This window comes from Acomys russatus, chromosome 29, assembly GCF_903995435.1.
Source record: "Acomys russatus chromosome 29, mAcoRus1.1, whole genome shotgun sequence".
NCBI classification, from domain to species: Eukaryota; Metazoa; Chordata; class Mammalia; order Rodentia; family Muridae; genus Acomys; species Acomys russatus.
In genome coordinates this window covers 14,323,014-14,344,459 of record NC_067165.1, presented here as the reverse complement: position 1 = coordinate 14,344,459, position 21,446 = coordinate 14,323,014, and the positions used below count along the sequence as shown (strand labels likewise).

Here is a 21,446-nt window from a genome sequence, read left to right as displayed (position 1 = left end):
GGGGCCTCACCACAGTCCTGGCTGTAAAATACGGAAGTCACACCACTTTGCCCTGAGTCATTCACTCCCTCCAGCCCTCAAGGAAGGGGGTGATTTCCTGCAAGGCCTTCTGGGCAGCTCCGGCTCCTTCCGCAGGGAGTGTATCTCTTATCTCATCCAGTCCTTCTCCCATTGGCAACCCAACGCTGCTGTAGTGAGGCACTCTCCTCTGTCTTCGGATTTGGGCCTTTGAGTCAGTGATGAGAGAGAGCCGTCGCTTAAGTAGGGCGGCTCAGGAGCCAAGCTGTCTCGCGGAGGACAGGACACAGAGCACAGAGGACTGTCCGGGTTGCACCCCTCCAGCCTTCTCCCTCGGGGATGCTTCCGGGGAGCCACTGGTCCTCTTTCTGCTTCCTGGCATTTTACTCCTTCTGAGGCAGGTTTTAGACTCAGCCACCAACTTCAAGAAGCCCCCGTGCACAGCAGATGATTCTAGATAAACAGACATAGCGGAGGAAAGAGCAACGAGGTGATCTTTGGCCAAGGTGTATATGTAGGAGTCTTTGGGGTTTTTTTGTTTTGTTTTTTAATAGCCATTGGGGATCAGGGAGGTGGCTCAGCAGTTAAAAGCAGTTGTTGCACTTTCATAAGACCAGAATTCTGTTCCCAGCATCCGTGTCAGGCAGCTCACAACTCCAGTTCCAGGGGATCCCATGCCTCTGGCCTCCCTAGGCACCTGCACCCCCACACACATATCCACATGCAGACACACACACCTACACATAATTAGAAAAAAAAAATTTTTTTTTTTTTAAAAACAGCCTTTAGAAACAAACAGATCTCAATTCAAGCCTCAGTTCTCCCCTTCAGGGTGACTCTAGAAGTCTCCTTTGCTTCTCTTCCAAGCCATGCTTCTCTTCTGGAAAGAGAGGGATGAGGGTGCGAAATAGAGCCATGGTGTAACACGTGAGTTACCATAGCGCTAGCAGGGGACAGGAATGAGAAAGGTGTACATATTCAACCCAAAGCTTGCAGTTCTTCGGGGCCACTTTTAACATTTTACCTAGGGCTGTAGTGATGGCTCTGCGGTTAAAAGCACTCACTGCTCTTATAGAGGATGACCCAAGTTCAGTTCCCAGCGCCCCACATCAGGTGACTTTCAACTGCCTATAACTCTACTTCCTCGGGATCTGACACTCTCTTCTGGACATCTTGGGCACACACGCACATAGAAATTTAAATTTTTTAATTTTTACAAAAATGTACATCATATTCTATAGACAGGTTAGCCTCAAACATGCTATGTGATCCAGACTGGCCTCCAAACTCAAGATGTCCTTGAATGTTTGGATCTCCTGAGACCCAGGATGACGACACATGTGAGATCCCGCGTGTCTGTTGTCCCCACGCTGCTGAGGATGTAAGATTTTGAGCAGAGGGTTCTCTCACTGGACATGCTGTAGTGACGCTAATAGTCACAGAATAGAGAGTGGGCTTACATCAGAGGAGTGGTCACCGCTGTTCTGAAGGGCAGGGCTTCTACTGGAATGCCTTACTGCTGGCCTTCCTCCTCAGTCTGGCTTTTCTCTCCTCTGTCCCCCGGTTTGGTAAATTTATCTCTCCTATCATTTGTGCCTCTTATCAAAATCTCACTGCCTCCTCCCCCATTTTAAAACAAGACCCATCACATTGTTTCTGATCACACAGAAAGTGGGACCTCTAAAAGGGATGTGAGCTTGAATTTCTGTTTCTAAAAAGATTTTCTTTTTTTACTCATGGAGATGGGTTGCTCTCAGCGGCCAGAAGAGGGTATCAGATCCTCTGGAACTACAAATGGCTGATGAACCTTCATTGTTGATAGTGGGATCCGAACCCTGGTCCTCTGCAAGGGCAGGAGGTGCTCTTAACTGCTGAGCCATCTTTCCTCACACACATCCTTTAAAGGAAAAGAAAAATATGTATTTGTGTGTGTGTGTGTGTGTGTGTGTGTGTGTGTGTGTGTGTGTGTGTGTGTGTTTGGGAGTCATAGAGGCATGTGGAAGTCAGAGAACAATTTGTGGGTGTCTGTTCTCTCACGTCCGCCGTGTGAGTCCTGAGGATCCATTTCAGAACCTCTGGCTTGGTGGCAAGTGCCATTAATTGAGCCATCTCCCTAGCTCTCCGTTTTCATCAGCCTGTCCCCTCGTTACATGCAGCTGGAACATAAGAAAAGAATCCCAAGAAGCAGGACTTGAGAACAGTCTAGAAACACAAAGACAGTCCCAACTGGCTGTTCAGTTGGGAAGGTTCTGTGCCGGGGAGGCCATCACAATGGGTGGGAGGGGAGTCCTCAGTTTGGACTCAGTAGGGACTGGATAACAGCGCATAGGGAGGGAGAGATCTCATGTATGGGAGATGCAAAGGTGAAAACGGCCCTGGGTTCTACCACGGAAGGACAAGTCTAAAGACCATGGGGAGAGCTGGAAAGATTTTTAAACAAGGAAAGAATGAAAGGCTATTTGAGGCTTAGAAAAGACACTGTACACAGGGTGTGGTGGTGGCGCACGCCTCTAATCCCAGCACTCTGAGAGGCAGAGGCAGGCAGATCACTGTGAGTTCGAGGTTAGCCTGGTCTACAAACTGAGTCCAGGACAGACAAGGCTACTCAGAGAAACCCTGTCTCAAAAAACAAACAAACAAAAAGACACAGTGTAAGGAGATACCATTTATAGATTATCAAAATGGCAAACTTAAAATAATGTTGACAGGGCTAAGGAGATGGCTCAGTGGATAAGACCCTTGCTGAGGACCAGAATTCGGATCTCCAGAACCCATGAAAGAGGCTGCACAGATGTGGCTGTTGTCATCCCAGCATTTATGAAACAGAGACAAGGGATCCCTGGGGAAAGCTGGCCAGCTGGACGAGCTGAGTTTATCTAGAGATCCCACCTAAATAAATAAAATGAAGGGTGACCAAGGTAGATGCCCAACATCAAGTTTTAGTCTTTACATGCACACATACATAACCATACAAAAAGCAACATGCACACACATATGCACAAAAGGCACACACACACACACACACACACACACGCAAACAATAACTTGAAATAAACAAAACAACACTGATCGAGGAGAGGGGAACTACAATGTTCTGATACGCTAATACACATGGAATCATTTCAGAAGGAGATTTGACAATGTTGAGAAAGAGATGGAGAGATAGCGAATCCTAGAGCCTAGAGCCACCTAAACTCAGACTGATTTGTTAAACTGACAGGTGTTGGGAAATCTGGACTGATAGAGAGATAAAGAGCAAGAACACAGCCGGGCATGGTGGCGCACGCCTGTAATCCCAGCACTTGGGTGGCAGAGGCAGGCAGATCGCTGCGAGATCGAGGACAGTCTGGTCTATAAAGTGAGTCCAGGACAGCCAAGGCTACACAGAGAAACCCTGTCTCAAAAAACAAATAAAATAAAATAAAATAAAATAAAATAAAAATAAGCAAACAACAAAAACAAAGTGATAAGATGAAAAAACAAAAGGCACAGGATTAGGGGCAGGAACAAAATCAATCAATCTTTCTTCCCTTTCTTTCTTTTTCTTTCAAGACAGGGTCTCTCTATGTAGCCCTGGCTGGCTTAAAACTTGCTTGTAGGACTGGCTGGTCTTGAACTGATAGAGACATACCTGGGATTAAAGGTGTGGGCTACTACACCAGGCCTTTTCCCTCTTAATAAGAGTCCACATGACTTTGATCCCAGCACTCGGGGAAGCAGAAGCAGGCAGATCTTCAAGGCCAGCTTGGTCTACAAAGCGAGCCCAGGACAACCAGGGTTGTTACACAGAGAAACCTTTTATCGAAAAACCAAACAATAAAAATTTAAAAAACTAAAGGGACAAGGGTTCTTCTTACTGCATTGCAAGGCTAGTCTCAAATTCATGGGCCTAAGTGATCTTCCCTTTTTAGTGTCCCAAGTAGCTAACTAAGATCGTAGGCAAGCAAGCACACAGGCCCTGGTCGTTTGTTTTTGTGTTTGCTTTTTAAGAGGGTCTCCCTGTGCAGCCAAGACTTCTCTGGAATTCCTTATGCAGTCTAGGCTGGCCTTGAACTCACAATCTTCCTGCTTCTGCCTTCTGTGAGCTGGACTTATGGGTATGCAATGCAACTTGGGCATCATAAATATTAGACGCACAAGCAGAGAAGAGGCCGAACAAGCACCTTTTATCTGCTTGATTTAATTGCTGTCTCCAGGCTTCCTGCCTCTGTCTGTTAACCTAGGCCTAGTTCTGGAAGCTTCTCGTGTCTGGACAATCTAACCTAGGCCTAGAATGTTTTCAGCCTCTAGAGACTGACTGCTGAATAAACTCACCCTTCCTGGTTCTTTCTGAACTCTGGCTGGCTGGTTCACTTCAGCTGTTCTGGCTCAAACTCCTCTTCAAGCTGATTGATTCAATCTGGCTTCTCTCAGTTCCTCACTGAATTTCTCTGCTTGGCTTCAATTTAACTCCAACCATCTGCTCTAATCTTCTGACTCCTCGTTCTCTGGCTCCTTCTGTCTTCTCTTCACCTGTGTCTAGTTCGTTCTCTCTCTCTCTCTTTCTCTCTCTCTCTCTCTCTCTCTCTCTCTCTCTCTCTCTCTCTCTCTCTCTTTCTCTGTCTCTGTAAAACTCTTCTTGCAAAAACTGTCTCTGAATTTCATGAACTGAACTGCCACGAACTCAACTCCACTGCACTGCCTCTCAACCAAACTCCCTGAACAGAACTGACTAGAACTCAGAGACCTGCATGCCTCTGTCTCCTGAGTGCTAGGATTAAAGGTGTGTACCAACGCTCCAGGACCTAAGCTTTTCTTTACTTTACTGAAACTTTCTCTATACCAGGCTGGCCTTGAACTCAGAGATCTGCTTGCCTCTGTCTCCTGGGATTAAAGGTACGTCTGTATTTCCAGCTGGATCACACAGACCTAGAAGGTCTTTGAATGTGATCTCTTGCCATGTCTTTTGAACTTGACTGTGTACTGACTCACCTGGGGATTTTGGTAAATGGTTTGTGTGAATAAGGTCTGGGAAGGGCCTGGGATTCTACATTCTTAAAGCATTCCCAGTATCTCTGTCACCTCAGTCTATGGAGCGAGCACACACTAAGGTTACTGAGAACACCACCTATGATGGACAGGGTGCCACCATCAGGCACATTTGTGAGGCAGACAAGCATTTCATAGCAGATCATCCCAGGAGTGTGGCATGACCGTTGAGCCCTCCAGTTCTGAAGTCTGATCTCCTGTGCCTTCCATCTTACTGGGGATGTGACTTGAGCGACATTTTAACCTCCCTGCATCTTTCTCATCTTCCCAATGGAAATAAGACTCCTGTATGGATGTTGAGTCAACACATGTAGCACGGTTCAGTTAACCCTGTTCTGGTGGCCATATGCTCTTCCACAGTAGTTTAAGCACCCACAGGGTGACTCCTCTTCATTCACAGGCAAATACATACCACTATGTCCCTAGCAAAAAAAGGCTCATGTCTTCCCCTTTGAATTCCTCTCACCCTCCTGCCCACTCCCCCTTCTCTGGCCCCCTTGCCCCAGTGTGGTCTGGATGGGCCCCAGAGGGGCAGAGACAGGGACAGGACGTGGGGCTGTATCTGACAGGAACCTGAGGGGCTGGCCCGGGAGGGGATTGGGGCCCAGCTTCCTGAAGGGAGGATGGGCTAGGGCAGGCACACAGTGCCGGAGAAGATGCCCTCTTGGGTCCTCTTCATGGTCACCTCCTGCCTACTCTTGGCCCCTCCAAACCAGGCACAAGTCACCAGCCAAGGTGAGGTGGGTGGAGGGTGGGTGTTACCTCTGCCCAGGCCAAGGGAGGCCTGGGAGGGGATATAGGGTCAGAGACTCCCACTGGTCCCCTACTCTTAAGCCATAAACATGACTGGGAGAACCTAGAGCCCAACTCACCAACTGTTTCTCAGATGTCTTCTTGCTGGCCTTGGGCACAGAGCCCCTGCACTGTTTCTCCCAGACATTTGAGGACCTCACTTGCTTCTGGGATGAGGAAGAGGCAGCGCCCAGTGAAATATACCAGCTGCTGTATGCCTACCCAGGGTAGGTTCTGGACTGTGCCCTAACCCTCATTTATCTGTGCCTATATATAGCTGAGTCACACTCTTAGCTTTCCTGTCTTTGGCCCTATCAGAGCCCCTATCCAAATGCATGCCCAATACAAAAACCACTCTCTAAATGGCTCGGCTCAAGGCCCTACCTCAAGCCAGCGAGCAGAAAGAGACGACGATGAAGACAGAAATTGGGTCTGGGTTCCACCTGGGTCCTCAGGGCCGAGCACGATGACTGTGTAGGTAGAATTTCTCCCTGTGCCAACAGAGAGAAACCTCGTGCCTGCCCCCTGCATTCCCAGAGGGTGCCCACCTTTGGGACCCGCTATGTGTGCCGGTTTCCAGCCCAGGATGAAGTTCGCCTCTTCTTCCCGCTGCACCTCTGGGTGAAGAATGTATTCCTCAACCAGACTCTGACGCAGCGGGTGCTGTTTGTGGATAGCGTGGGTAAGGCTGTCCCTGTCACACTGCCTCTCCGTCTGCTGCCTGCTCCAGCTTCCAGAGTCAGGCTTGCCTGTAGTCTTTCAGGACAACGTGGGCATTCTTCTCTATCGGATTCCCAGAGGTCTCTCAGGACCCACGCCCCGTTATCATTCCTCCCAGCCTTGGCATCCAGAACTAGACTTCTCCCGTAGAGCATTTCACATCAAGGATAGCTTGCGCCTCTCATTAACATCTACATTGACTCACCCGCTCAACAGTCTTATGGCTGGTGCGAGCCAGGCAACAAGGAGACGAAAAGAAGTCCCCGCTTTAAGAAATGAGTCTAGAGTCAGGCGGTGGTGGCACACGCTTTTAATCTCAGCACTCGGAAGGCAGAGGCAGGCAGATCTCTGTGAGTTCGAGGCCAGCCTGGTCTACAAAGTGAGTCCAGGATAGCCAAGGCTACAGGGAGAAATCCTGTCTGGTGGGGGTGGGGGGGAGAACCAGCATCTTTTTGAATTCTGAGTTGCTCTGTTCTGCCTTCAGCTCTGGCACTTCAGTCTGGCATTCCGTGAGTTTGATGTGCCTTGTCTTGCCCTCAGGCCTGCCTGCTCCCCCCAGTGCTATCAAGGCCAGGAGTGGAAGCCAACCAGGGGAACTTCAGATCCACTGGGAGTCCTCTGTTCCTGAATTCAGTGATTTCCTGAGTCATGAGCTCCGCTATGGCTCCATGGACCCCAGCAACTCCACCGGCCCCTCAGTCATGCTGCTGCACTCCACCGAAACCTGCTGCCCCACGCTGCAGACGTTGAACCCAGTCCCTGTTCTCAGCCAGCCTCCATGTGTTCAGCCGACCGTGCCCCAACTGTATGAACCCATGAGGACCTCCCCAGCTGGAGAAGTATCCTAACCTTCTACTCCTATTTCTTACCCCAATATGTCCCTGGAAAAGAAAGGTCATACTTAGGGGACCCTGGACTCGGTTAGTCTTTGAAGAGTCAGTGTAGAGTCTGACTAGCTATCAGGAGCTTTTTTTTGTTGCTGTTTTGTTTTTTGTTTTGTTTCTTGAGACAGGGTTTCTCTGTGTTATCTTGGCTGTCCTGGACTCGCTCTGTAGACCAGGCTGGCCCCCAACTCACAGCAATCCACCTGCCTCTGCCTCCTGAGTTCTGGGGATTAAAGGTGTTCACCACCACGTCTTTTTTTGGTCTCTCCCACTTTGGAGCATTCAAGCCTCCAAATTGAGACTTTGCAAAACTCCCTAAGCACAACTTGAAACCGGTCAACACAGCCCTCCTCGGTCTATGTGCATATCTATCTATCCAGCATGGAGCTGAGTTTTGCACAGTGGTTTGAACCCTAGATATGTGGGCTATCCTGCCCGAGAAGCAAATCCAGATTCTGGGAATTGTCTCCCCAGGCTCCATCTCTGACGGTGAAAGGTAGAAGCTGTCTCATCTCGGGGCTCCAGGCTGGCAAGTCCTACTGGCTCCAACTACGTACCCAGCCTGACCAGGTCTCCTTTCGTGGCTCCTGGGGACCCTGGTCCTTCCCTGTGACTGTGGACCTTCCAGGAGATGCAGGTGGGTCATGCAGGTGGGTCATGCAGGTGGGTCATGCAGGTGGGTCATGCAGGTGGGTCATGCAGGTGGGTCATGCAGGTGGGTTATGCAGGTGGGTTGGTGATAGAATGAGGAGATTAAAAAAAAAAAAAAGAACCTACACGGAGACTTAGGTGGGATTCCTGATGACCTCACACCTGTCATTGCACAGGACAGCTACAGGAAAAGAATAGGTGAGAATTTTCCACAGTGGGGGGGGGGGTGTAGAGAATTTAGGGACTTTGCCGGGTAAGAATGCATGACCTTCTCTGACCACAGTGGCAATCGGACTCCAGTGCTTTACCTTGGACCTAAAGAAGGTCACCTGCCAGTGGCAGCAGCAGGACCACACTAGCTCCCGAGGCTTCTTCCAGCACAGCAGGACACGCTGCTGCCCCACAGACAGGTAACGGCTGACTGGGTCTGAGCATTGCTGTGGGGCCTCTCCCCTCGCCTTGCTTGTCCTCTCCAGACGCTGTCCCCTCATGCTCCGATGAGTGCTCCCGAGTGTCTCCTCCTTTCTTTGTTGCTGCCAGGAATGGCTTGGTTTCATTAGACTTCATCGCCTCATCTGGACCTTTCAGACAGCCTAGCAGACATGTCCAACATAGGGCTCGAAGGCCACATGTAACCAAGACAGCTATGACTGTGGCCCAACATAAAAACTGTAAACTTACTTAAAACACGCAGTTTTAAAGCCCAGCTGCCTGGTTCTTAAGTTTGGACTTTATATGAAACGAGGTCCTTTCACAGTATCAAAAGGTCAGACACCCCTGGTAGTTCTACCCACCTTCAATTGATTCCCCATGATGTTAACCCCCCACGTTGCTAGATCTTTGTGAAACTTGTTGGTCATGACCGTCTAGTACTCAGGTAGGTGCTGCAATGTCCTGTGCTCCAGCAAAATCTTTATAAAACTCAACCTGCCATTCAAGGATGTCTTACAAAATGCCTCTCTGATCCTTCACCCATTCTGAACTCAATCTGCTACCATGTTGTTGGTTTTACGTACTAAATATGCCTAGAATCTGCCCCAAAGATACCATCTATCAGATTGGGGAGATAGAGTATTTGGTAAAGGGCTTGCCTGACATGCATAAGGCCCCGGGTTCAATCCCCAGTGCTGGGGGAAAGTTACCTCCCACTTGTGCAGCGAAGAGAGTTCTCTATATAGGAACTGGAATGATCTAGAAGTTCAGAGACTAACAGAACATTTTCTACTTTAAAGTCCTTGATTTAGGCCGGGCGTGGTGGTGCACGCCTTTAATCCCATCATGTGGATCACTGTTAGTCCGAGGCCAGCCTGGTCTACAGGACAGCCAAAGGCTACACAGAGAAACCCTGTCTCAAAAAAACCAAAAAGGAAAAACAAAACAAAAAAATCCTTGAATACTTTCCACCAATCCTAAAGAAGTCTGCTGTAGCATTGTGAGGTCTGCAACATCTGACTTATATGTGACTTGTGCCTTCATCTATGTCACACTCCATTGATTTCTCTCTTCCAGCACTGGCTCTGTCACCCCACATTCACCCCCTTTCCTGCTCTGCCTGCCTTGAATGTGCTGCTGACCTGGCTTTCTCATCTTTACTTTTATTTATCCTTCTGACCTAAGGAAACCTCCTCTGCTCTTCCTTATTTGATCTAATAGCACTATTATGCATTTTTTTAAAAAATTAGAGCCGGGTATGGTGGTACACACCTTTAATCCCAGCACTTGTGAGGCAGAAGCAAGCAGATCTCTGAGTTTAGGGCCAGCCTGGTCTACAGAGTGAGTTCCAAGACAGCCAGGGCTACATAGAGAAACACTGTCTTGAAAAAAAAAAAAAAAAACATGGTCTTGCTTTTCACGGGAGTCAGGGGGGGCACTGTGCTATAGGGAACTTGAGGGAGTTGCTTCTGTTATTCCACCATGCTGGTTGGACTTGGGTTGTCAAGCTTGGCAGCCCAGCCATGTTGCTGGGATGTTTATGCATGTTTGGTGTACTATGTAACTCACTAATCTCAAATGCAATTTAACATTTACACTTCATGTGATTATTTAATTAGAGGCCTTAAGTATGGATGGACATACCTATAGTTCTAGGACTAGGGAAGTAGAGGCAAAGGAACACAGGCCAACTTTAGCTACCTACTGAGTTTAAGGACAATCTAGTAGGCTATATGAGACTAAGTCTCAAAGCAAAGAAAAACAAAAGGTTCTCAGCCTGGGCGTGGTGGCACACGCCTGTAATCCCAGCACTCGGGAGGCAGAGGCAGGCGGATCACTGTGAGTTCAAGACCAGCCTGGTCTACAGAACGAGTCCAGGACAGCCAAGGCTACACAGAGAAACCCTGCTCAACAAAACAAAACAAAACAAAACAAAACCAAAAAACACAAGGTTCTCTCTCGAATCTCCAGTTGAGAAGCATCCTTCGTGACTCAGGATGACAAAAATCAGGATTGGTTTTTACTCACCAATGCATCCTCACCTAGCATGGTGGGGGTAGAGCTGGGGAGACGACCCTGGATAAAGGCCTTGCCAGTCAAGCATGAGGATCAGAGCCTTAGAGGCCACGCAAAGCTGGGGACGGACGAACACATCCCTGGTCCCAGTGGTACTACATCAAGATGGGAAGGAGAGACAGGAAGGTCCAGCCTGCCATGCCAAGCAGAGAAAAAGGCCAAGAGACCCTGTCTCAAGCAAGATGGAAGTTGAGGACCGATACCCAAGGATGGCCTCTGGCCTCTATGTGTACACTCGCACACATACATGCACACACATATCCAAGGACACATAAGGAAAAAAAAAAACCCCTCAATGGTGGTAGCACATGCCTTTAAACTTGACCCTGGGGAAGCAGAAGCAGGCAGAACTCTGTGAGTTGGAGGTTAGCCTGGTCTACAAACCAAGTTCCAGGACAGCAAAGGCTATACAGAGAAACCCTATCTCAAAAAAAAAAAAAAAAAAAAAAAAGGCAACAAAACAAACCCTATGTGAATGAATAATGAAAAAAAGAAAAAAAATCACTTAGCAACTTTACTATATTCTTGAGATTTTTCAATGCATTTACATAGGTTTATAAACAATATTTAATATTTAAATATAAATTATATCACATTATTTTTGTGATATATAATTATTTATTTATCTATGTTATTGATCCATTTTGAGACAGGGTCTCATTATACAGCTCTGGCTGGCCTGGAAACTGCTATATAGCACAGGCTAGCTTCAAACTCACAGCAACCCACCTGCCTCTGCCTCTGAGTGCTGGGACTAACTCTGCCTGGCTTTGTTCTCATTTGTTGTCGTTGTTTGTTTCTGTGATGCTGAGGATAGAGCCACAGGCTGGATGAATGCTGTACCACCAAGTTATCCCCCACAATCCTAAATGGTCTGTTAACTTACGTTTTTGCTTACATACTGTTTGGAACTCAGTCCAAAAAGAATTGGCTCACTCTTGAATGACTGCACAGGTTTGCATAGTGTGGAGGTCTAATCTATGCATGGTTTAAGGTGATAAAATCAAACATATCAGTTCTTTTATCCAAATTTTTTCTTGCTCTATTTTACCATGAATTCAGTTTTCCATACATAGGTTGCCCTGGACTTCTCTCCTGTCTATACCCTCCAGGTATAATCAGAAATAGCCTTGTTTTTCTACCTCTTCAAACCTCTTTCTGAGAGTGGTGGCACACACCTTTGATCCCAATGCACTGGAAGCAGAGGCAGGCAGGTCAGAGGCAGCCTGGCGGGCACAGTGAGTTCCAAGCCAGCTAAGGCTACATAGTGACAAAGTGTCTCAAAACAAAAACAGAAAAGTTCATGCTTCATCTCTTTCACTCTATCCCACCATTTTTCCACTTTATTACTTTGCACATGAAAATCCCAACAATGTCCTAACGGGTTTCTCTGTTTCTTCCCTCCTCTCCCAAATCCTCTCTACAAACAGCAATTAGAGAAGTCTTCTGAAGTACAGTGTAATTATGTCCCATCCCTCTTTAAGATACTTGTAAATTAGCTGGGCACGGTGGCACACGCCTGTAATCCCAGCACTTGGGAAGCAGAGACAGGCAGATCGCTGTGGGTTCGAGGCCAGCCTGGTCTACAAAGCAAGTCCAGGACAGCCAAGGCTACACAGAGAAACCATGTCTAAAAAAAAAAAAAAAAAAAAAAAAAAAATATATATATATATACACACACACACACACACACACACACACACACACACACACACACACACACACACACATATATATATATATATATATATATATATATATATATATATACACGTATATATATATGGGATTGGGGATTTAGCTCAGTGGTAGAGTGCTTGCCTAGTAAGCACAAGGCCCTGGGTTCGGTCCTCAGCTCTGAAAAAAAAAAAAGATATTTGTAATTTTTCTAATTTTGAGCTTGTAATTCTTATAGTTAGGAGGCTGAGGCAGGAGGATCATCTCTAGTTCCAGGCATGCCAGGGCTGGGTAGCAGGGGAGCCTTCTCTCCTTCTCCCCCAAAAAGCTTATTTAAGAGGCTGTCCACTGCAGTCAAGTTTACCATTTACTAACGGGCCCTCGGTCCAAAAGCCATTCTCCATACTGCACCATTTAGCATTCCCCCCGAAGCACAATGCTCCCTCTATGTCTGCACAACGTGTGCCTGGAACAGCCAGTTGCTCCGGCCCCCATCCCCCTAATCTATTTATAGTCTGAGCTTCAGCGTAAACACTTGTGTCAGCCAGGAGGCATTCCTTGACCCTCCCTCTGGGTTAAATGCTGCTATGATCTCCCCATCAGCCCGTACACAACACAGAAAACCGTGTGTGTGTGTGTGTGTGTGTGTGTGTGTGTGTGTGAGAGAGAGAGAGAGAGAGAGAGAGAGAGAGAGAGAGAGAGAGAGAGAGACTTGCCTATTGACACAGGACTCCTTCAGGATTATTTTTCATCTGGTGGACATGTAAATACAAGAACGATCATTTTAGGGATGGTAAGTCATCAAGGGATTATCTTGAAACCAGCCTGAGCTACCTGAGACTGCCTCAAAAAGTGGGCACAGTAGAGGTGCGCACCTTTAATCCCCAAAATCAGAGGCAAATGCTTCTCAAATTCAAGGCCAGCCTGGTCTGTATAGCAAGTTCCAGGCCAGCAAGAGCTACATAACAAGACCATGCTTTTTAAGGGGAGGAAAAAAAAAAGAGAGAGGGCTAGTAACAAGCAAATCAGTTGGAATCAACTTTAACGAAGCAAGCAATAATGTTGTTTTCACTTTATGTGGCAATGATAAAGATCAAAATAGGTCGTGATATATTCTGGATATTATTACCAGGTCAGTCTCCTTGGAAGCAAATTCTGGAAGCAATGTAGCAGGGCTACCAAATAAGAACAAATTTTTAAAATATACAGGTGTTTGCGCAGGGCTACCAAATAAGAACAAATTTTTAAAATATACAGGTGTTTGCTTCTAAAAAAGATAAAGTCTCTCTCATCTTGGAAAAAGTCTGCAAGTAAGTGTCAAACCATCTTCTCATAGGAAGGGAACTAGAGTAGGGATGACCCGCACCGCTGGCCCAAAGTATGCAAGACTATGTTCTTTTAGCATTGATGATGACGACGATGATGATGGTTAATGTTAGCACACAAAGTAACAGCTTTCATCATAAAACCACGTTTTGTTTTGTTTTGTTTTTTACATATGATGCCTGCCCTTTCTTCAAGGGAACGAGGCTAGCCCTCGTGGCATAAAGGCAGAGGAAGAAAGCCTTAGAGGCCCAGGGCATGGAGGGAGGAGTTTAGTTATGATCCATGCAGGACACAGGATCCTTGCGTCGGGGACCAGCCTGACTCAGTGAGGCTCTCGGGTTGCTTCTTAGGACTCCCACCTGGGAGAAGTGTGACGCGGAAGAGGAAACAGACCCAGGATTACAGCCGGCTCTGTTCTCCCGCTGCCACTTCAAGTCACGAAATGACAGCATTATTCACATCCTTGTGGAGGTGACCACAGACCAAGGTGTCATTCACAGCTACCTGGGCTCCCCTTTCTGGATCCATCAGGCTGGTAAGAACCTTCCTTCCGTATCCCCCACATAAGTCCCGCCTTCACCGTATCTAACTGATAAGCTGGGAGTTAAACTCTACAGACTATATGTTCTTTCCATCTTTGTTCATGTTTTATTATTATCGTCATCATCACCATCACCATCAATTATTATCATCATCAACCCTGACATTTCTAACTCACGGCCCTGGTGGCATGTTGCCTGATTGATGCACAGAAGGGCTTAAAGAAGTCCCTGTTGGAATCCCCTCTAGTGCTCCTCCCCACCCCGAGCCTGCGCTGGAGGGAGGTCTCAAGTGGGAGGCTGCAACTGGAATGGCAGCATCAGTCATCGTGGGCAGCTCAAGAGACCTGCTACCAGCTCCGATACACGGGAGAAGGCCATGAGGACTGGAAGGTACCGTAAGACAACAGAAGGCCACGCACGGCACTCCCCACACCAACACTGTCTCTGTATCAGTTAGCTGGGCTTGTACATCTATGCTTATCTGACTCAGCTGGTGTCTGAATCCCTTGACCTGTCCTCTCCCCGTGCTGGAGGTGTAGCCTACTGGAGAGCACTCACCTAGCATGCAAGAGGTCCTGGGTTCCATCCCAGAACCATTAAATAAAAAAGTCTTTCCTGCCAGGTGTGGTGGCGCACGCCTTTAATCCCAGCACTCAGGAGGCGGAGGCAGGCAGATCCCTGTGAGTTCAAGGCCAGCCTGGTCTACAAAAGCAAGTCCAGGACAGCCAAGGCTACACAGAGAAACCCTGTCTGGGGTGGGGGGGGGGAGTCTTCCCTTTTGCTTATGGGATGGTGGCCTCCTTCCTACCTCTCTGACTGAGTTTTATTTCTTCTTCCTGGGTTCCTCCTTTTCTCTTTCATGAGATGTTGTTGCTAGCACACCATCTAAACCGCTCTCTCCTAGATATGTCTGCTTTGCCTAGGTGAGTGTGGCTCAACCATAAGATTTTAATGTCTATACATTAACTATAATATTAACAACCCCACTTTTATCATTCTAGCCCACACATGGAGGAGTGTTAAGAACTATATACAAGCCGGGCATGGTGGCGCACGCCTTTAATCCCAGCACTCAGGAGACAGAGGCAGGTGGATCGCTGTGAGTTCGAGGCCAGCCTGGTCTACAAAGTTGAGTCCAGGACAGCCAAGATAACATAGAGAAACCTTGTCTGGGGGTTAAAAAAAAAAAAATCTATATGCAAATTACCTAAAAAATTTAAAGTCTCCTCATTGGTGAATTGGAGAGAAAGTTACCTGCTTTGTAGTTAGATAAAAATTAAATATAGGGGCTAGAGAGATGGTTTGGCAGTTTTAACAGTACCTGTTGCTCTATAGAGGATCCAGGGCCAGTTCTCAGCACCCACATGGTAGCTTACAACCATCCATAACTCCAGTTTCAGGGGATCTGAGGGCACCAGACACACACCTGATGCATAAATGTATATACAGACAAAACACTCATACACATGAAATAAGTGAAGCTATGAAAAAATAAATTGTGAATTCCTAACCTAGTTCCTGGCATATAGAAAGGTGCTCAATACACAATTAGACACTTTTTTTTGGTTGTTGTTGTTGCTGTTTGTTTGTTTTTGTTTTTTGAGACAGGGTTTCTCTGTGTAGCCTTGGCTGTCCTGGACTTGCTTTGTAGACCAGGCTGTCCTGGGACTCACAGGGATCCGCCTGCCTCTGCCTCCCGAGTGCTGGGATTACAGGCGTGCGCCACCACGCCCGGCTCAGACACTGTTTTTACGCTCAGTTAACAGGTGTATGTGTCGCTTCCTGCCAGACAATGCTAGCAGACAACTTCATGCCCAGACAGATCAGAAGCAATGGGTCCGGAGCTAAATTATTTTTCCTCCCGAGTTGTGCTTTGCTTTTATTAGATACAGCTCATGTACAATCATATAGACGAGCCTTAAAAATAGTATTAATTTTTCATGTGTATACCATACATGTAGCCAGTTTGTCGATTACACAGATGTACATATATTAGCATATACAAAACCCCACTAGCTCCTTATGCCCCTTAGAGTTGCCCTGCATAGTAGCCAAGGCTGGCCACTATTGATTCGTCTCACCGTAGTTAAACTTTATCAAGTACACTCATACGGTTTTTTTTTTTTTTTTTAAAGCTTACTCCTCTCAGCTATCAGTGGCACCACCACTTACCCCAGACCCGAGCCTAGAAATATCCTTTATTTTTCCTTTCCTGTCGTCTATTTATTGAGTAATCTGAATAATGCTTTGGACATCCCCCCCCACACACACACTCCTAGTCTTCCCTCTTTGACCTTCTGCTCTCTTAGCACACGAAACCAGGCAGCGTTGTCGCATTGTACTCCTTGGTGCTTTGCACTGTGTAATTCTCAGCCTACTTCTTTAGATGACCGTGTATTTAACTTACCTTGTGTCTAGCCCCTAGCTCAATGTTTGGCATATCCTAAGCAACTCAAATGTTTGCTAAGTATGTAACAGTATCCCTGCTTGCTCAAATAGTGCTTGTGGCCCGGCACCTAGAGCAAATCTAACGTCCTCTGCTGTGTAGTCCTTGTGGTACGGTCTGTGTGGTTCTGAGGGTCAGAGCTTGTCTCTGAGAATGAGCAAAGCTGGACTAGTGGGGGTTGTTTGCAGGATGAACAGGTGTGTGAGCGCCGGGGGTGTGTGTTCCTAGGCGTGACCTCAGGCAGGGCTTTCGATCCTGCTCCCATCTGCCGGTAAGACTCTTTGTGGAGGTCCGGCCTCCGAGCCAGGTCTCATATCCCCCTCCATGCTTCTCCTCTCAGGTGCTGGAGCCATCTCTCGGAGCCCGGGGAGGGACCCTAGAACTGCGTCCCCGAGCTCGCTACAGTTTACAGCTGCGCGCCAGGCTCAACGGCCCCACCTACCAAGGCCCCTGGAGCGCCTGGTCTCCCCCAGCTAGAGTGTCCACCGGCTCTGAGACTGGTGAGGACCCACAAGGCCAAAGCTGGTCTACCGCGGGATAGGGGTGGGGTTGTTGGTGGGGAGGGCTTGGGAGGGGGTTGTTCGTGGTTATACTGTGGGCGGGGCTACAGGCAAGCCTCAGTTCAACCGCAGAGCTGTGCTGAGTGCTCCGAAAGCGAAGGGTGGTGCCACGGCTGGGGCCGACACGCCCCTGGGCGGGGCCCGGGGTCGGCCAAGGTCAGCCGCTTTTTGTCCCCTAGCTTGGATCTCCTTGGTGACCGCTCTGCTGCTGGTGCTGAGCCTCAGTGCCCTCTTGTGCCTGCTGCTGATGAAGTGGCAGTTTCCTGCGCACTACAGGTACCGCCCCAGCAAAGAGGGCGGTGGGGCGTGGTCCCTGTGAGGCCGGTGGCCTCCCAACAAGCGTTCTAGGGTCACTTGCTGACACGGCTCCCTGGACCACGGAACAAACCCACACACCTTACCGCTTCAGCTGCTTCCTGCAGTCCTCTGGGAGTGGCAGCTTCTCCTTACAGTCTAGCCTGCTTCCTTTCTCTGGACACCTCTCACGGCCCCACCTCCTGGCTGCTCATTTAGTGACAGGGCTACAGTCCAACCTTGGCCCTGAGGTCTGGTCATTCCGCCTCAGGAAACTGATCTCACAATGCTTTCTTTCTCTGGCCCGGCAAACTACCAGACTCACCGAAACAACGCTCCTTCTCCCTCTTTCTCACAAAAGTCTCTAAAAAGCACACGAACCTGTGATGACTCTCCTGGCTCCTCCAGTGGCTCCCCAGGATAGAACCCACAAGTCTCTACAAAATTTCAGCCTTCTCAAAGCCTTGAGCTGCCTCACAAGCTGTTGTACTGCTCAGCGCCTTTGCGCGTCGTGACCTTGTTGTCCCGCTATTCTCTTGGGCTGACTGCCCATTCGCCTTCAAATAACTAACTCTCTTCGCTAACTCTTAACCTTTCCTGGCCTCCTCTCATTGGCTGTTCTTTCGTGTTCCCATAGTGTTTTCCTGCATTTGTATGTGTATTTGGTGCAGGGCGTTGAACTCAGCGCTCACACTGTCCTACGTCCACAGCATTTATTCCTTTTGATGTTTTCCTCATCACACCTTGCTCAGTCATTTTAAAATCCTCAGCATAGTGTCTGCCAAGTAGAAGGCCCTTAAATAAATGTTGTAATGAATGATCCACTTACGTGAGGGTTAACAAGAAATTATAAAGCTGAGGATAATATCCACATCACATCTGTGGATGTGCTTGGCACTATCTGCTGGTTCTTTTTTTTTTGCTTTGTTTTGTTTTTTGAGACAGGCTCTCTCTGTGTTAGCCTTGGCTGTCCTGAACTTACTTTGTAGACCAGGCTGGCCTCAAACTCACAATGATCCATATGCCTCTGCCTTCTGCGTGCTAGGATTAAAGATATGCGCCACCACACCCAGCTTACCTGTTGATACTTAAACAGAAGTGTAGAAGCCTGTGTTCAGGTTATAGGCTGGACCAGGTGCCCCTCTCCTGGCTTCCGCACCTCACTTTGAATGTGCCTTTTTTTTTTTTTTTTTAATGATAGAATCTTACCGGTAGCCCAGGCTGACCTAGAACTCACTGTATAGTCCAGAGTGACCTCAATCTCATTGCAGTCCCTCAAGCCTCAGCGCCCCACCCCCACCTGCTCCACCTGCCATCACACCTGACTTTCTTCCCCCACCTGTTCCACCTGCCATCACACCTGACTTTCTTCCCCCACCTGCTCCACCTGTCATCACACCTGACTTTCTTCCCCCACCTGCTCCACCTGCCATCATACCTGACTTTCTTCCCCCCACTCTATCTGCAATCACACCTGACTTTCTTTCCCCACCTGTCATCACACCTGACTTTCTTCCTCCACGTGCTCCATCTGCAATCACACCTGACTTTCTTCCCCCACCTGCTCCACCTGCCATCACACCTGACTTTCTTCCCCCCACTCCATCTGCAATCACACCTGACTTTCTTTCCCCACCTGTCATCACACCTGACTTTCTTCCCCCACCTGCTCCATCTGCCATCACACCTGATTTTCTTCCCCCCTGCTCCATCTGCAATCACACCTGACTTTCTTTCCCCACCTGTCATCACACCTGACTTTCTTCCTCCACCTACTCCACCTGCCATCACACCTGACTTTCTTCCCCCACCTGCTCCACCTGCCATCACACCTGACTTTCTTCCCCCCTGCTCCATCTGCAATCACACCTGACTTTCTTCCCCCCACCTGCTCCACCTGCCATCACATTTGACTTTCTTCCCCCACCTGCTCCACCTGCCATCACACTTGACTTTCTTCTCCCACCGCTCCACCTGCCATCACACCTGACTTTCTTTGAACTTTTAAAATCTACCTTTGTGTAAGAGCAGACTAGAATGGAGCCTCTATATTCAAGGTAGCCACATCTGACACCTGCCCCCCCCCCAAAAAAATGTTGACAGGGATGAGGGAAGTACTGTTGCACTCAGTGAGAAAGCTACTTCTCCTTTCTGGTGGTGGGGGAGAAGGTCACAGGAGAGGTCAGACCCTTGGCTGAAGTCCTTCAACATGGATATCTGGGGCCAAAGCATTGGAAGTCTCCCCAATACACCTTAATTTGTACTCTTCCCTGACAACCCTCTACAGTAGCACAGCAAGAAGATGCACTGGTTTTTTCCCATCATGCATGTAATTTCTCAAGCACCTACTGTGGGCTCTACACTGGGAGTGGAGGAGTGGGGAAACAGACAAACCTTCAAGCACGCATGGAGCTTGTGTTCTGGTGGAGTAGGATAAAAACAAACTAACGTACAGCTGGGTGTGCTGGCACACACCTTTAACCTCAGCACTCGGAAGGCAGAGGCAGGTAGATCTTCATGAGTTCAAGGCCAGCCTGGTCTATGTCTACAAAGTGAGTTCCAGGACACCAGGACAGCCAGGACTGTTACACAGAGAAACCCTGTTTCAGAAACAAAAACAAAGACAAAAACAAAAAATCCAAAAAACTAATGTAACAGCACAATGAATATGCTGCTAAGAAAATTCCAGAAAAACTATGGAGCATGATGGGAAAGGAAGAGGATGCGTTTTTGGCAAAGTGGTCAGGGAAGGCCAACATACCTTGACTATGCCCATGTCTCCTCAAACTTCTCTGCCTCAGTGTCTCCCCTACTGCCAGACTTTGCCCTCTCCCTGCCCCCCCCACCCACCCCGTCATCACTCCTAACTGAATCCTGAGTCAGATTCCTCTCTCTTCCTTCTCTGATAGAAGACTGAGGCATGCTTTGTGGCCCTCACTTCCAGACCTACAGCGGGTCCTAGGCCAGTACCTTAGAAACACTGCAGCTCTAGATCCTGTGAGTACACCCCAACCCTCCCCTCCTCCAGCCACCTCACCACCAACGACTCCTGTTCCCACACTGAAACTTGCTCATGCTGTTTGACTAGCCCTAGGTGTTACTCCTGAGCCTAATTCTTATTATCGAACCCAGCTACCCCATACTCTAAGATCTGCTCTAACTTAACTTTTTGTTTTGCCGCATTTTTGTTGTTTTGTTTTGAGACAGGGTTTCTCTGTGTAGCTCTGCCTATCCTGGACTCGCTTTGTAGACCAGGCTGGCCTTGAACTCACAGAGATCTGCCTGTCTCTGCCTCCCAAGTGCTGGCATTAAAGGCCTGAGCCATGCCTGGCTAATCTAGCTCCTTCTGCTCATCCCTCTCAGCCTAAGGCCACAGTTACTGACAGCAGCGAAGAAGTGGAACCCAGCCTCTTGGAAATCCTCCCTAAACCCTCAGAGAGGACGCCTTTGCCCCTGTGTCTCCCCCAGCCTCAGATGGACTACCGAGGACTGCAACCTTGCCTGAGGACCGTGCCCCTGTCTGTATGTCCACCTGTGGCTGAGCAGGGCACCTGCTGCACTACACACATCGCCAACCACTCCTACCTACCACTCAGCTATTGGCAGCAGCCCTGAAGGCAGACCCCCCCCACTTACTGCATATTACCTTATCCGTCTTTAACACCAACGCCATCCATTCTTTTTACCCATCTCCTTGGGCTTCCTAACACTGATCTCTCCATATGACTGCTCACAAATCCAGAGCCCTTCCTCCACAGCCACTGGAATAGGCTCCTCTGGCCCTATGGCCAATAACTTGCTATGTAGAAAAGGCTGGCCTTAAACTCACAGGGATCTGCCTTCTGGAACTGAAGGTGCCATCCCCTGTAGTTCCTTTTGAGTGCCAAACTTGTGTGTGTGTGTGTGTGTGTGTGTGTGTGTGTGTGTGTGTGTGTGTGTGTGTGTTGGGGGATCTCTACTTCCCTACCTCCCATTGTCTTTAAGAGTATGTCAGTGAATT

At 48.3% G+C, this 21,446-nt stretch overlaps 1 protein-coding gene across 1 annotated transcript; it reads left to right on the top strand.

Moving 5' to 3' along the window:
• The first annotated feature begins 5,702 nt into the window (after window positions 1-5,702).
• Mpl (MPL proto-oncogene, thrombopoietin receptor) lies at window positions 5,703-21,218 on the top strand. The gene is made up of 12 exons (XM_051171308.1): window positions 5,703-5,781; window positions 5,933-6,065; window positions 6,342-6,520; window positions 7,099-7,397; window positions 7,917-8,079; window positions 8,377-8,503; window positions 13,955-14,139; window positions 14,394-14,536; window positions 16,933-17,092; window positions 17,332-17,428; window positions 20,356-20,443; window positions 20,810-21,218. Exons 1-12 carry the CDS (start codon window positions 5,703-5,705, stop codon window positions 21,059-21,061), a joined length of 1,905 nt encoding a protein of 634 aa, XP_051027265.1. The 3' UTR covers window positions 21,062-21,218.
• Window positions 21,219-21,446: the final 228 nt, after the last annotated feature.

Coding starts and splice junctions, on each gene's coding strand:
- Mpl (XM_051171308.1), top strand. CDS start 5,703: ATGCCCTCTTGGGTCCTCTTCATGGTCACCTCCTGCCTACTCTTGGCC. Junction 5,782..5,932: donor GGCACAAGTCACCAGCCAAG/GTGAGGTGGGTG, acceptor ACTGTTTCTCAG/ATGTCTTCTTGCTGGCCTTG. Junction 17,093..17,331: donor GTCCACCGGCTCTGAGACTG/GTGAGGACCCAC, acceptor TTTGTCCCCTAG/CTTGGATCTCCTTGGTGACC.